Consider the following 16,698-nt stretch of genomic DNA (forward strand, 5'->3'; position numbering starts at 1 on the left):
TACCACTATGCGAAATTTTCCTCACCTTGCCAGTACCCAAGACCAAGAAGCATTGGCATAAGGCATATTTCAACGTAGTCGTTCTCGAAGGGCAAGGGCACAATTGTTTCCACCAATCTCCACTCCGGTATCACAACCAACCTTGGCGCCGGAATCATAACATTCTCTTCGACAACAACCGCCTCAACAACAACTTCAAGAACAACCCACACCACCCTCTTCAACGGGATCTCATCAAATCGACACCACCACTCCAACAAGCTCTCGCCGTAAAAAGAGTAAAATTAGCGGAAGTCAACGGTCCGATGTTTGGGAAGTCTTTGAGAAGGTCGTCACGACGTACCCCGATGGTTCTTCGTATGTCCATGAAGTGAAGTGCAAAATTTGTACGCATACCCTTGCTTACTCCGGTGGAGGCACGTCATCACTACGCTACCATATCAATTCACATGAGAAGCGAGGAGAGTCAATCGATCAAGTAAGTACAATTTCATATGATGAAGCAAAGGGTAGACAAGCTATAGCTAAATTTATTGCATCTACCGATCAACCACTAGGGATAGGCTCTAACCCCCACTTTGTACAAATGGTTAGAGAAATTTATATGAACATGATAGGAAATTATATATGGCAACATTAGCTAGTATGCCCGAAAACAACATTGCATGCACTAGTGATATATGGAACTCATCTAACAAAAATGATTATTGAGTGTTGTCATTCATTATGTCGATAGAGATTGGTATTTGCATAAAAAAATTATAGGATTTGAGCATATGAACATGCGCCATACCGGAAAAAATATTAGCGATTGCATCAACGAGGTATTGGAAGAGTGGGGTCTCGTGAACCGTATTGTTGCTATTACGATGGACAATGCATCGGCCAACACCACGGCAATAACGAAGTTGAAGAATCATCTTGGGAACCATGCCGGAGGAGTAATTCTCCACCAAAGATGTGCGACTCATATTATCAACTTGATGGTTCAAGCCGGTCTTGCCCTTCTCAAGCCGCACATTTCACGTATCCGAGAAGCCGTGGCGGAAATGAACAACCCAAACACACGATGTGACCGATGGAAGGCATATTGCAGAGGTTGTGGTGTCGAGCCACGCATCATTGCGCAAGACATGCCCGTCCGATGGAATATGTGATGTTGGAAAGAGTCATTCCATACAAAGATTTTTTCACTTCGTTTTATCATACTGAGATCGGACGTCAAGTGATCACAAACGATGATTGGGATGTGGCTAAGGCCGTTTGTGAATTTTTAAAAGGATTTTTTGATGCCACAAACTACCTCTCGGCTTACGAACATCCTACGTCTCCTCTCGCCATACACAAACTGTACGAGATGAGTGTCATTTAAAAAAAAATACGAAGTAGATGAGCTGTAGGCTCCGTCGTCGCAAAAATGAAGGAGGTATGGAAAAAATATTTGTTCCCATGCCAAACTTATATTGTTATGTATTCATTTTAGATCCACGCATTAGATTTAGAGGTCTTAAATTATGGTTTCAAATGCTTAGCAATAATATAGGATTTGATTATAATTCTAGTTATGATGGTGTCTGGGAGAGTATTGTTCAATGTTACAGTTATTACGAAAACAAGTATGGAGGACCGGTACAAGAGATACCAAACTTCTCAAATTCACCGGCGGGGAAGAGTTGGACCGATTTCAACCGTTACCGAGCTGAGGCATCTTCGTCCACAACCTCTACGTCAACAACTACTCCCACCGATACTAACGAATTGAAGTTGTACATCAACGCGCAATTCATTGACATTCAACGAGCTAACCTCGACTTGCTCAATTGGTGGAAGACGCATCAAACACAATTTCCGATCTTATCCATCTTTGCCCGAGATGTACTCACCGTACTGGTGTCTAGCGTCTCGTCCGAAGCCGCTTTTAGCACCGCCGGAAGAATTATGGATGACTGACGTGCGCGACTTAGGCCAAAATTAGTGAAGATTCTTACGTGCGTCAAGGATTGGGAACGTGTCAAGCTAAAGATGCCGTCTGAGCTATCGCAAGATCACGAAGATTTTGTTGAAGCATTCAACGATTGGGGTCTCAACGAATAATTTTGAAGAAGATTGTGATTGTGTTTAATTGTATTTTGATTTCTAGAACTATGTTAAATGTTGATGTTTTCATGTCCATGTTTTAATTGTGTATTTTTTTTTAAGTGTTAGTGTGCAACTTTTTTTTTAAGAGAAATTTCAATATAAATTTAAGAAGTCATTTGAATTTTTAATGTCTACAGATTTGCAATTTTTAACAAATATGTACCACTATAACACTATTTGAAAGTCATTTGCAACATTTATTGTAACATTGTTTGTAACATTGTTATATACCACTATAACACTATTTGAAAGTCAAATATGTACCACTTTTTTGTTGTTGTTGTTTTCCAGTGTCAGTTTTTAACGTTTATTGTAACATTGTTTGCCATATTATACGATCAACTACTTCGGTCAACAATAGCATTTATTGCTATGATATTTAAAATGATATTTTATAGTCAAAACCTTTATTAAAGCTATGATATTTAAAATGATATTTTATAGTCAAAACCTTTATTAAAGATGACAAGTTTTGGGCAATTAATGCACAACGGTTAATTCGGTTAATTGCAATTAATTGAGTTGATTTTTTTTAGGTTAAAGGTTAACCTATGATCGAAAATTTTGGTTAATGGTTAACTTCGGTTATCCAAATTTTCAGCTTTAGTTTAAAGGTCCTCTCATTCAGTAGACCTTCAATCTCAAACTTTAAAAAATTATTAATATTACATATTAGTTCTCAAAATGAGAGTATAAATTTAAAAAGTCCTCTCATTCATTGGAGAGCCTAAAATGCAATTTTTGTGGACGCAAAAAATAAGATGCAATGGGGATTTTGGGGGAAATGATGGAAGAAAATTGATAAGTCGAGGCAGCCACCAGATTACTACTGTTTTCTTTCGATAAGATACTGACAGACTACATTTTTTATTATCGAAAGACAGACTACATGTCAATCTCTATTGTTTCTTGCCAAACTGCTACATACACGTGTCTTGTGTTCATTGGCAACATAAATAAAAAAAGTTTTTTTTTTTTTTTTTTTTTTTTTCCTGAAAATAGGCGAAGTAAAAAACAGAGCATGACCAGGGTGGTCTCGTCATGGTTGTGGTGGGTGCGTTCATCAGTTGAAATTGAACCAAATCCTAATCCAAATCCAAAAGGCATGGACACATCATTCCAAATCTCCTCATCCTCCTTCTTCTCAATCTTCTAGAACTTGAATTTATTGCATCTATACACAAACATATATTGTATATATATACACATACAGAGACAAGGACAAATGGCATCACCGCCTTTGATTCACGCGCGCTGTTGTTACTCTTCACCCTCATCTTCTTCCCTCAGATTCTCTGCCAGTCGCAGGAACGGCGGTGTGACTTCGTCGTCGTCTTCTTCTTCATCGTCTTTGGGCTTCTCTTCTGGTAATTCGGAATTTGATTTCCTGTGTGTGTATAAATCGTGTGCTGTCTTGATTTTGTTCAGTCGTGGCAGGCTTTAGGTGTAATTGGAGAAGCCACGGCCTAAGAGCTCACGCCATGTCCATCGCCGCGGAAGGAAATTTCGGTTCGTCTAGAGGTGTCTCGAACGGAAGAAATGACGGTCAAGATCATCTTCTTGTCCTCGTCCATGGCATATTGGCCAGGTATATTCTGAGCTTAGTCGATGAAATCGTTTCCAGAAAGCTTCTACTTACTAATTGGGGTTTCCGTAGCCCAAAGGATTGGACATACGTTGAAGCAGAGTTAAAGAGGCGTCTCGGCAGAAACTTCTTGATATATGGTGTGTCTGTGTTTTTCAAGTTCGTATTGACTGATTCACTTGCTGTTATGGTCTATGAATGAGTAGTTAGATTCGAAAGATACGGAGATTAGGACTGACTTGGTTAAGATGTCTCATAAACAAGAGATTTGTGACATTCTTGGCTTTTTGATCGGCAGTGAACAAGAACATTTCGTGTGAGATGCTTATTATTTAAATACGATGTCGGTGTAAACACTTTGTGGTTTGTGTTTTCGTGTTTAATTTGATTGCGTAATTATAAATAGTAACACAAAAAAAATAACGATTTTGCTCAAGGTTGATTTAGGTTTTACTCTCTTGCAGCAAGTTCCTGCAACACATATACCAAAACCTTTGCAGGAATAGATGGAGCGGGAAAGCGATTGGCTGACGAGGTGAGCATTGAAAATCTTTGTAAATATGCAGAAATGCTACTTGTAATTCGATTTCTCTATGCTTATCTGTGATCTTGTGATGAACAGCTTATCTCAGTCACGTCATATTTGGGTTCAATCATAAGCAGGTTTTGCAGGTCGTGCAAAAGACAGAAGGCCTGAAGAGGATTTCATTTTTAGCACATTCTCTTGGTGGCTTGATAACCAGATACGCACTTGCTGTTCTTTATTCTCCAAGTTGCGACAATGGAAGTGATAAAGTAAATTCCTCAAAACGTGGCATGATTGCTGGGCTTGATCCAATCAATTTCATAACCCTGGCAACGCCACATCTCGGTGTTAGAGGAAAAAAGCAGGTGTGTTCACGAGGATAGTACGGTAGTGGTCTCATTAAGCTGGTTCTCTGCATTCATGTTTTGAGTGGAGAAGTTGAACATTACTTTACTTTTATTTTTTCATTCTAACGTAAGCAATAGTGCTTGAAAGCAAGTTCACAGACCTTAACGGGTTCACCGAGAAACTGCTGGCAAAACGAGTTGACAGCTTCATGGTGCCTTGCCTAAAGATATTGGCTAAGATGGCTTGGTGAATAGTAACATAAATGCTTTTAATTTAGCCATGCTGGAATGAAAAAAGTCAAGGGTTCATTTGTGCTTTAACCTTTTCACTGTTAGATTCTGTATAACAACAATCTTTTCCTTGATTCATTGTTCTTGAATCAAAGTATGTATTATTGCTGTCTTAAACAACAAAAATCATAAAAAAGCTGGACAGCGATCATGGTCACCTTCTTATCAGGCTCCACAACTTTGGTGATCTTGAGATTCACATTATCCGTTGCTTGATTTCACGATACTTGAATTCGACGGAGAATCTACCACTCGTTGAATGCTACACAATCCACGGCATTTATTTGATAAGTGGTCGTTTTTCGTTGTTCAGCTTCCTTTCTTACTGGGAGTGCCCCTCTTAGAAAAACTCGCCGCACCTCTTGCTCCAATTCTCGTCGGTCGAACCGGTAGTCAACTGTTCCTCACTGATGGTAAACCCGATAGACCACCTCTTCTCTTAAGAATGGCCTCCGATTGTGAAGACGGAAAGTTTATGTAAGTGGATAAGGCTATTCACAGTTAATGGAATTTTGTCATCCTTTTTTGTGCCTTTCATTTGGTCTTTTTTTATTTTTTATTTTTTATATTTATTTATTACCCTTCTATTTTTGCTTTATGTGCTATGTTTTGCAGCTCTGCTTTAGGCGCTTTTAGATCTCGCATCCTTTATGCCAATGTATCTTATGACCGTATCCAATTTCAGTGAGATAGCTATCATGATTTTTTTTAATCTATTATTATACAAAACCCATTATTATATATGCTCTCTTCTCTGCCCTTTCACTTTCTTAACATGATATGTAGATATGGTGGGTTGGCGAACATCATCCATTAGGAGGGAAACAGAACTTGTCAAGGTGAGAATTTTTTTATGCTGAACTCTTTCTTGCGGTGGTCCTGTTTTCCATTAATTGGATCGTATTAATTGACTCAATGGAGAATAAACTCATCAAAGTCGGTTGTGGGTGTAACTTTATTCTGCAATGGTTTCTGTTTTTTATTTTTATTTTTATCTTATTTTATGAAATTTATTGTATTAGTGGGGTGACTATAAGTAATAGGGTGATTTGAGATGGAATTGGACGTACTCTTAGAGAGATGAGGAGCATAAAGTTTGAATCTTGGCTCTTATTTAGATGATGAAATTCTTCAGTTTGGCAATGTGGTTGGATATGAAGTTTGTTGGCATTGGTGATGCACTAATGTAAGTAAATAATTCAATAACGTGTCATAACCTAAAAATATTAGAATAATTATACATTGTGGTAGCTGCTATGCCTATATTTATATAGACTATTTACTGCCATGGTTGTTCAACTTCTACTCTAGCCATGAGCACATATATGGAATGTGAATTTAATTTCGTCCTTCTTCGAGCTAGGTATTTTGTTTAAACTTGTTATTCCAAATAGTGCAGTCATTAATAACATTTCTTCACATAATGGGTTTATATAGCCACCTCGGCGGTCTCTGGATGGTTACAAGCACGTTGTAGACGTTGACTATTGTCCGGCGGTATCCTCTGACGGCCCACACTTTCCTCCGGAAGCAGCTAAAGCAAAGGAGGCGGCCCAAAAAGAACCCAACACCATAAAAACAGTAGAGTATCATGAAATTATGGAAGGTTAAAGTCGAATTCAAATAATTCTGTGTTGGAACCAACTGTGCAATTAAGTTCTCATGTTTGCATTTGGTTCGCAGAGGAAATGATACACGGCCTGCAACAATTGGGATGGAAAAAGGTCGATGTCAGCTTTCATTCAGCCACGTGGCCCTTTTTTGCCCATAACAACATTCATGTACTTGCTGATTCTAATCCATTCAAGCTGTTCTTTTTCTTTTTCTTTTCTTTCTGTGCTCATCTTTCAAGGCGTTGTCGTTCAGGTGAAGAACGAATGGCTTCACAATGCGGGTGTGGGAGTGGTTGCTCATGTCGCAGAGACCCTTAAGCAGCAAGAGTCCACTCAATTCTTCACTGCCAGCTTGTAGGTATAGATCTTCTTTAAAGAAGGCTTGTTCTTAACTTGAGAATTTTTTTTTTCTTTTCTTAAAAAACAGAACATACGGGAATATTTAGCACTTCATGAATGCAGTTAGGATTTTTACCGTTCTTTTTGTTTTTCTTCCAAATCTTACTGATGATGCTGATTAAAGAATACTTTATCGAAACTTTATAGAATTGATGGATACATTATGTTTTAAAAATTTCAGGGTGAGGAGCGCGGCCCAAGATCATCACACGAAACGTCTGTCCAAATAAGCTTATTTTCCTTTCCAGTTAATGGTGCTATATTTTCTGGCAAATGTGTTGTAGTGGACAAAATTATTCAATTCCAGCTACAATTTTATCAATGACGAAATGAAAGCATTTACTAATGGCACAAATAGTAGTACAAATAATGATTTGAGAAATGAATAGATTTCTTAATTTTACTTGAAGGACATTTTTTGTGGTGATAATATATAAATAAAAAAATAGAAAATTAGGAAAATAGCAAATTTAAACGTTTGACTTTGTAAATAGCCAACGTTTGATAAATCTTAGGTAAATAGCCGTAAATAATGGCGTGTCTAATATGAAGGTGACTATTTATTTAAGATTTACGATTGTAAATACATGAAAATGACTATTTATCTAAGATTTACCAAACGTTGGTTATTTAATAATATCAAACTTTAAATTGGTTATTTTCTTAATGAAAAAAAAAGCTCTTTTAGGCTGAATACAATTACTTTGAATTTCTTGAACTTATATTTGTCTTATTATATAAGAAAAAAAAAATAACAAAAATAAAGTATAATTGACAAGGCTATAGCTGCACAATTAATTTAACATCTTGCCGAGGAATCGGATCTCTTGTTCTCCATTAACCTCTTGTGTGCTATCCGAGTTTGACTGAATTTTGTAAAATATATTAAAATTACAAAATAAAGAAAACCTTGTAAAATCAATTAGACTAATTATCAAAACTTGAACAAACCCTTAAAATAAAGGGTGCACTAGCCAATCGCACATATGATCATGAACAGAATATAGCTGGCTCATCCTGTGATAATAATTCAGTGGAAAACTTATAATGTATTAATGTGAATAAAAATAAATTCGCCAAAAAGGGGTTATGCGAAGTTCTCTGACATTATAATGAATATATTAGTTCGTTGCATGCTTGGTAAAAAAGAGGATTGAATTTTACTATTATTTCCGTTACAAAAAATATAAGTACATGAACAACATAATTATGGATAGCCATTGGTATTCGTATGATATGACTAAAATCAAGGAAGAGTGGTGGAGTAGAAAATCAAGGAAGTGAGAGACATTATGAGCCACATCTAAAAATAGGAAAACAAAGGAGCATCCCACAAAAATAACCTCCGATTGAACGCACAACGAATCCCCATAAAAAAAGCCAAACGCTCTCCTCTTTATATATACAACAAACGTATCTTGTTGGCGCTACAGATACATGAGCTTCCTCCTCCTATAAATTGATAGAGAGAAAAACAAGCCGTGATCGAATTTGTAAAGTAGAAAAGAAAATGGGAAAAGCAGCGATGGCGGTGGCAATGTTGATGTTGTGGGTGGTGGGGGTGGCCCATTCGGCGGCCCCTCGGCTGTCGGTTGAGGGGAAGGTGTACTGCGACACGTGCCACACCCAGTTCATCACGCGCGTCAGCTCCTACGTGAAAGGTATGTATATGAATTGAATGGAAGGTGAGGCATATGTATAATTGATGATTGGATTGGGGTGCAGATGCTTTGGTGAGGCTGGAGTGCAGGGAGACGGAAGGGGGGAGCGTGACGTACGAGGAGGAGGCGAGCACGGACGGGAGCGGGACATACAAGATAGCGGTGGAAGGGGACCACGAAGACGAGATCTGCGAGGTGAGCCTGGTGAAGAGCAGCCTTCCCGAGTGCTCCCAGATCTCCAAGGAGCCGTTCAGCAAGGCGAGCGCGAGGGTGAGCCTCACCTTCAACAATGGCATGGCCACCCCTGTCCGCCAGGCCAACCCCCTCGGCTTCCTGGCCGCCAACCCCCTCCCCGACTGCCCTCAAGTCCTCCGCGACCTTGGCATCGCCGCCGACGGCCACCCCGCCTAACCATCTCTCTCCATCTTCAATGCTCATTTCTATCCTCTAACTTTTATTTTTCTCCCTTAATTATTTCATTCCTCGCTTACTCCTTTGCTCTTTTGTAAACCAAATGTTCAATCTTCCGAGGCTTATATATATATATATATGTGCGCGAAATCCAATTATTCTCATCTCATCTCATGACCTTATATATTTGATGGATTCAAGATACGTAAAGTAAGCTTTTGATTCAGCTTCATCTTAACTATTATTATCTGTTACATACTTGTACACGGGCTAAGAAAATGGAGAAAGTGAAGATTCAACCTCCAGTTTCTAACTAGCTAGTTTAATACGTTGATACATTTCACCTTCTCTCTCTCTCTCTCTCTCTCTCTCTCTCTCTCTCTCTCTCTCTCTCCCATCTTTTAAAAATATTAATCCAAGAGAACAAAAATATTAAGCAAGTGTGTAGAGGATTAATTGTTTCACTAGCAACAGCAATTTTACAACGATCCAATGGTTGTGGTTAGTCCTTTCCATACAATCAAACGAACAAAAAACCTTGTTTAGTTATATAGTAATTTTTTTTTAGATTAGGCGGTAACATATAAATAGCCAAAACGTGACTTCCTTTTTCTTCGTGGCTATCTGATAGGGTTTCAATAGGTCATCAAGGACCAAGTCAACGCTACTTTGGCCGGCAATAACAACTTTTGATATATACACGCATATATATAATTTACAAGTTGAAGAAGTCTACGCTATATATAAGCAAATATATATTATCCATCAAGGTATATTAATTAAAACGAATTTCCACGATTTGAATTAACTATATAAGTAGTACACAATATAAAATAAATAAAACAAGGCAATTGAAAATCAATACATAGTAAAACAAACAAAAGACCCTCGAATCAAACCCCAGATTAATATTAACAAATCAACACCAATTAATTTCACACAAAATATAATTTACAAACTATATATATATAATCAATTCTTTTTGATCAAGTATTTGATTGGATGAACTTTTTGAAGTGGTGGATTCGAGTCACAATTGGAACGATATATAATTAACACCCGTCCCTATAATCCATGACCGAATTTGAGGTCGTAGATTGGACTCTTCGTACAACAGTTGGAAGTTAGAAGAGATGGAAATCCCTCCCTATAATACATGTAATATGTGTGGGTATAATGGATCAGGCACAGGTGAGTGTATCGGAAGAAGTGGGTCGGCGGCGCTTGAAGGGGTGAGGGGCGGGGGCGGGGGTGTGCCATTCATGGAGGTGGTAGGGAGGAGGCTTGGATTTACGGCGGCCGGCACCAACGGGGACATTACGGAGGGCCCCACCCGCGGTCCAATAGCGGTGGCAGGCCTTGCAGAAGTGACGCGGCTGATTCACGTTGTAGTTGTTGAAGTAGCAGAACTTGGTCTCCATGCTCTTGCATCGTGGGCACGCTATCATCTCCTCTTCTTCTTCTTCCATCCCATCCTTCTTCTTCTTCTTCTTCCTGAATTCCTCCGCTGACATTATCATCGCTCCGAACAGCTTGATTCCACCCACGTTCTTGCACCCATCATCATCTTCACTTGTACCACCCATATATATAATTAATCCCTATACGTTATACGTATATAGTATTGTAAGTATTTGACGACTAGGAATGATGCAGAGGCTTAGAGGGGGACTTTTATTCAAAAAAAAAAAAAAATTATATGATCACGACCAATTGAGATGCCAATATCACACTGTATGCATGAGATTATTTGATGGGGGAACTAATTAAAAGAAGAGAACCATTTGAGAAGAGGAGGTGTGGGAATGGCTGTGATATATATATATATATATATATATATGTATGTATGTATATATATGTATGTATACATATAAGAGATTGAAAAGTGTCTCTTTTTCTATGAATGAAATGAGAAAAAGAGAGAGAAAAGGTGATTTAAGAAATCCGCGAGACAACTAATTAGGTGGCGTGAAAAAGCTGAAGGCGAGCTTTTTGTTCACGACATTATAAAATTCTCGTCTTCAGAAGTGGGTCCCATTTCCAGCTAGGTAGCTTTGCACAGTCTCACTCTCAAACATGATTTGATTTTGAGAGCATAAAGATAAAGATAAAGATAAAGGTAAAGGGATTTATATCATCCTAAAGCGTGTTCCAATTCCAAATAAGTATACATACACAAGAAATTAAGTTCCTTTGTGCGCATTTCCAATGGCCTCAAAAGTGAAAGCTAAATAAATAAAAAAATAAAAACTTTGGTTTGCTTTAGAAAGATAAAAGCATTACTTGTATATGTTTTTTGTGCATTCATTTGAGCTAAGGTCCTTTTCTTTTCATGAATACATTTCCCCAATAATAACTTTATTTATACTCGAAAAAGGAAAAAGGAAAAAGGAAAAAGGAAAAAAGAAAAATTATGGAGAAGATATGAAGGAAAAGAGATTAATTAGTTGGTGTACATATAGGAAAGCGTGGAAATAGGGTTATAAAGTGCGATTTTTTTATATCATGCATGCATGCATGCATACATCGCCTTTCTTTCAAAGGCACTACAAATTATAGTGTGCCTCAACTCATAACATATCATTAGAAAGCTACGTGAAAGCCTTGATTTTACACCATAGCATTAGCATGTGAAAACGTTTATTTATTTTGTGGGAATATATGGGTGATTTGGAATCGATTCCTTTTTGCAGCCGAATAAATTACAAGAATGTTAATCTGGCCTAGAATATATCCTTTCTGAGATGAAATTAATCGAGATTAGTGTTAAGCCGTTTTATGGATTTAACATTTGTGGACACGTAGTACGCTTAGGTTTGTCACGTGCCTAGTCTTGGATGGACCCAAAATCAATTTTCGATATTCCAAAAGATAAGAGGAAGTTTAGCACAAGGTCTAAAGCATCCAAGTTTCAAAAGAATTTCAAGTCGTGTAATGGGAGAAGAATCCAAAAAGGATTTGAGTGTAATGGTGATAGCTCTTCGCTCAACTTCATGCCGGAAGTGAGTTCACTCTTCTTTCGACTCCACAGCGGAAGTGAGTTCGCTCTTTGCTCAACTGGACGCCGAGAGTGAGTTCGCTCTTCTCTCGATTCCACGCCGGGAGTAAGCTTGATCGTCTCTCGACTCCACGTCGTGAGTGAGTTTGTCACTGTGATTTCCTAAGAAAAGAAAAAATGTGAAACGTATGGTGAAATATTCCTCTTATTAAGTGAAGAACATGAGAATCGATTTCTCAAGCTCTTTGTCAAATTAATTTAGAGAGGGAATTATATAATTTGGCTTTGTCAACCTTGGTTTGTGAGATAAAGCGTTTTTGATAGAGTAAATATTTTTTCTCCCATTCTAGAGAGAATGGAAGTAGATTATTTCTCTTTTTTGTGTTTTTATTGTGTGAGTGGAGTTGTTTTCTCTTTGTTTTTTTTAATCTCAAATATGTTTGTTAGAAAAAATCAAGAGAGAAAAATGATATAAATTTGGCATGGGTTTGCTTAGATTTTTATTTTCTTGAGAGAAAATGGTGGTGTGAAAGGAGTATTTATAGTGTTTTGGGGGTGTGTTGGGGGGTTTTGAGTTGTTTTATGGGGCCTAGCCAAGTTTGGCTTGAAAAATTGATGAAAAGTGCTCTTGGGCAAGTAGATTTGAAGGCTGGGCAGGTAGAAATACTTCCCAGGCGGAAAAAAAATGATTTGGCGGGAGTAAATGGGCCCACATTGGGCGAGGAAGCCCAAAATTGGCGAGAATATGCTTGCGCGTGGCCATCACGCGCGCGGGAAGACCTCCGAGAGTTGGTGGGCGCGTGCGCGAGGTGGAGAGTGTGCGTGGAAGCTCTTGGCAGGTTGATGTGTGGGCTAGAGGTTTGGGCCCAGGCAAGAAGGCTGAGGTGGGCCTTGTTTTCTCCTCGATTTATTTTGATGATTGCAAAATAAATGCGTCCACCAAGATTTGAACTCGAGACCTGCTGGTATATGTGGATAGCGCCAATTTCTCGTGCGACTTGTCGTGCGAAAAATGTAATTGCTCTAGGGGAGTCTTTTCTTTTGTATTTTTTATTAGTGTTCTTAGTGTGCGCTCGTACAGACTGCGAAGGGTCTGACTTTGAGCTTTTCGAAGCCGCGCTCGTCTGTATCGCAAGAGATCTGACTTCGAGCTTTTTGGAGCTATGCTTGTCTGGATCGCCAGTGGTATGACTTTGAGCTTTTTGTTTTGCTCGTCTGGATCACGAGGGATCAGACTTTGTGTTGTCTTCAAATCGTTAGAGATTATCTGATTGGACCGCATGTGGTCGGGGAGGAAGACTAAACTCGACTTTGGCCCAACTTCCCTGGCGTCGGGTGAAGTATACTTTGAGTGGTGCACAACTTGAACCTCTCACAAACCAAGGTTAACCAAGCCAAATTTTATTCCCTCTCCAAATGTATCCAAGAGCTTGATAAACCGATTCTCATGTTCTTCACTTAATAAGAGGAATATTCCACCACAGGATTCACGTTTTCTCTTTTCTTAAGAAACCATGGCGACGAACTCCCTTTGGCGTCGAGTTGAGAGAAAAGCGAACTCACTCTTGGCGTGGAGTTGAGCAAAGAGGGAACTCACGCACGGTGTGGAGTCGAAAGAATAGTGAACTCACTTCCGGCGTGAAGTTGAGTGAAGAGCTATCATCACCACACTCAAATCTTTTTTGGATTCTTCTCCCATTACACGACTCGAAATTCCTCTGAAGATCAAAGCAAACTAAGCTAAACAGTGGTTGCCCGCTTTTGGATGCTTGTGCATTGTCTTAAACATCCTCCATTCTTTTGGAATCTTGAAGGGTGATTTCTGGCCTATCCAAGACTTGGCACGTGACAAACCCAAGCACACTACATGTCCACAAATATTAAATCCAAAAAATGGCTTAACAACTAGTTGTACCATAAATTATACTAAAAGGTAATGTCCAAACTTAATAGCTTGTGTATGTATGTATTCTCAAAGAAATATAATTAATAGAGAATTGCATGCTTCATAAGTTAAAAGCAGAAGCATGTACATCACATTTCTAAGACTCAAGTAGTTGAAATAAGTTATTACTATGATGTTATACTCAAATTTTCCGGTAGTCAAAATAAGTTATTACTATGACATTACCCTTTTGAATGGGCGGCGTTATGATGGATGGCAAACTGGATTATAATTTATGAAAATTTGGGATTGTCGTTATGGAAATGGACGTAGAATTCATGTTTTCTTTTATTTGAAACAGCACAATAAAGAGTACAAAGTGTCGTTGGAGTAGGGTGATTTAAGCCAAATTTGGATGATTAGGTCCTCAAAACGACCATTTTATGTTATGTCCTTTTTTGTGTGTGTTTAATTCTGTGTGTTAAATAGCTTTCATTTCCTTTTTTGAGTTGTGAAAGGTCTCAATACTGTAAATCTTGGTAAATTAAAAATCACAAATAAACCTTGTTGGTTTCTCCCATTTTTATTGTTTATGGTATTCTTTGTGAATCAACGAGTTCGAGATACCCTTAATCTAGTATTCGTAATCTATCGAATCAACAAGTTTCGGAAGAATCATCGACTGGCATTCGTGAGCGAATCAACAATCGTGGTTGTGTATCCTTTCCACATCTCCTGCTACATTAGTTGATATCAGAGCAGAAGAGTGAATCATGTTTCTCATCGCCGATCCCACTGATGTTAACCCACTTCAACTATCACACATGTTTAACTTTAATGGAAAAAAGAAGAAATTTTCTTAAGCTATTTAGTGATGCAATTTACGATGAAAGTGACGATGAAGTGGATATCATTTTTGAGTCATGGAGTAGTCTAGTATACGATGAAAGCGATGAGGAAGAAGATAAAAGCTACTATGGTGATCAATGAAATCTATGACACCCTGAAGGAGGACGTCGTTGAGGTATTTATTTCTTAGAGTTCACTAAGAAGATCATCCTCCTTACACACTACTTGAAGATGCATCAAATTCGGGGATGAATTTTTTCAAACCTGCGGAGAATGATGCATGGCAAACTGGATTACAGTTTATGGAGTCTTGGGGTTACCGTAACGGAAATAGATGTAAAATTAGTGTTATTTCTTTATTGGAAAGGGCACAATAAAGAGGACATAGTGCCACTAGGACTGGGTGATTTAAGTCAAATTCGGACAATTAGGACCTCAAAACAACCGTTTTGTTATCTATCCGTTTTTTATTTTTCAATTTTTTTGTTTCGTTTTTGTTTCGGCGTGTTAAGTAACTTTCAATTACTATTAATTTCGTCATTTTTGGGTTGTGAAAGGTCTCATTATGTACTATTATGTACTATAAATCTTAGTGACTTGTTTTGTGTTTGGCACTAAATTGAAAACCAGAAATAAATCTTGTTGGTTTCTCCCATTATCCTAGTTTTCGATATTATTTGTGAATCAACTTGTTCGAGATGCCCTTAATCCGATATTCGGAATCTATCGAATCAACATATTTTGGAAGAATTATCGAGTGATATTTGGAGTTGATCAACAGTCGTGGTTGTGTATCTTTTCCACCACTTCCGGCTAAATAACGTCATTTAAGTATCCTTTTGTTTTCACTTACGAGATTTTGTGATATATGATCGAATTTAATTTATGTTACAGGCACCATACTAGAAGAAACTTGATCATAGTGTGTGTTTGCATTTATTTTGCTGAAACGATATGCGGAAGAGAATCATGTGGAAGAGAGAAAGGGTACATAGCTTAAATTTCAATTCATTGATAATTGGAGGAGACAACTACTCAAGAAAGAGTATGCAAGTTTGAGTGATTGTACCTCTCATCGTTATAGTTAATTGCTTTCTACCAGTACCGGTAACCATTAAGAGTTGATGTTCGATAGTATTTTTTTTATATTTTATTTATAGGCATCAACAACTCTTTTGGAGTCGTTTCAATTGTTAATCAAAAATTCGAAAAAATTGATACAAAAGTTCAACAATATATATTTAAAACTTTGAATACATATATAAATTTTATAAAATTTTAACTAAACTTAGAAAATATAGTGTAAAACTTCGAAAATATTTTGAAATTTTTTAAGTTTTAACTAAATTTAGAAAATATAATGTAACATTTGAAATCTGAGTTCAAAACTTCGTAAAGCTACTGAAACTTATTATTTTAAAGTTTTAATTGAAATTTGAGCCATTTAATGAGGGGCCTTTTAAAATAATAGCCAACGTTTGTTTTTTGTTAAGAAATTAGCCAAAACAAAATAATGTACCTAAAATGCCCTTTTCCCTAATTCACAAGACTAGATAAGCTTCCATGGACGCTCAAGAACCGGCTCTTGGAAACCCTAGGATCGCGCAGCTGATCCTGAGGCTCCTCCCGAACTCGGCTCGCCACCGCACCACCGCGCCTTTCTCGAGCCTCAGGTCGCCGGAGGTAAGCTCCATCTCCAGCTCGCGGACGCGGTCGAACCTCCGGAGGATCTGCGACGGCGAGTTCTGCGGCGGAGGCGAGGGGCTGCGGAGGAGGAGAGGCTCCGGGGAGTTCTTCGATTCGATCGCCATTTCTCTCCTTCAATCCTTCGTCGCCTTCCCTTCGTCAAATTGGACCAAGCCATGGAGATCGAAGAACACGCACAGATCGGAGGCGCTTCCGAATCGGCGGAGATCGGCTTGCTGAAGGCGATCAGATCGAGCTCCAACGAATTCGCGGCGGTTAGGTTTACGGCATCGTGAAATCTTCGTTCT

At 38.3% G+C, this 16,698-nt stretch overlaps 3 protein-coding genes across 5 annotated transcripts; 2 read left to right on the forward strand and 1 right to left on the reverse strand.

Moving 5' to 3' along the window:
- The first annotated feature begins 3,148 nt into the window (after nt 1–3,148).
- Nucleotides 3,149–7,303, forward strand: LOC149384596 (Hydrolase-like protein family). Of its 3 annotated transcripts, XM_089625742.1 has the most exons (12): nt 3,157–3,506; nt 3,577–3,727; nt 3,797–3,864; nt 4,189–4,259; nt 4,388–4,615; nt 5,202–5,365; nt 5,504–5,559; nt 5,675–5,727; nt 6,326–6,494; nt 6,572–6,669; nt 6,755–6,859; nt 7,082–7,303. In XM_089625742.1, the coding sequence occupies exons 1-11, from the start codon at nt 3,365–3,367 to the stop codon at nt 6,857–6,859; spliced, it is 1,305 nt and encodes a 434-aa protein (XP_089481868.1). In that variant the 5' UTR covers nt 3,157–3,364; the 3' UTR covers nt 7,082–7,303. The 3 variants fall into 3 exon arrangements, 2 of the variants coding, with proteins under 2 accessions (XP_089481867.1, XP_089481868.1); XR_016301286.1 differs by lacking the exon at nt 7,082–7,303 and having other exon boundaries at nt 3,149–3,506; nt 6,326–6,469; nt 6,755–6,853; XM_089625741.1 differs by having other exon boundaries at nt 3,155–3,506; nt 3,577–3,864.
- Nucleotides 7,304–7,900: 597 nt separating this feature from the next.
- On the forward strand, nt 7,901–9,238 carry LOC149384597 (Pollen Ole e 1 allergen and extensin family protein). Its single transcript, XM_089625743.1, has 2 exons — nt 7,901–8,561; nt 8,626–9,238. The coding sequence occupies exons 1-2, from the start codon at nt 8,411–8,413 to the stop codon at nt 8,970–8,972; spliced, it is 498 nt and encodes a 165-aa protein (XP_089481869.1). The 5' UTR covers nt 7,901–8,410; the 3' UTR covers nt 8,973–9,238.
- Nucleotides 9,239–9,751: 513 nt separating this feature from the next.
- Nucleotides 9,752–10,873, reverse strand: LOC149384598 (uncharacterized). The gene has a single exon (XM_089625062.1). The coding sequence runs from the start codon at nt 10,556–10,558 to the stop codon at nt 10,154–10,156; it is 405 nt and encodes a 134-aa protein (XP_089481188.1). The 5' UTR covers nt 10,559–10,873; the 3' UTR covers nt 9,752–10,153.
- Nucleotides 10,874–16,698: the final 5,825 nt, after the last annotated feature.

Source organism: Urtica dioica, chromosome 9 (assembly GCF_054948205.1).
Source record: "Urtica dioica subsp. dioica isolate 48M chromosome 9, U.dioica_male_clone48M_v1_H2, whole genome shotgun sequence".
NCBI lineage: Eukaryota > Viridiplantae > Streptophyta > Magnoliopsida > Rosales > Urticaceae > Urtica > Urtica dioica.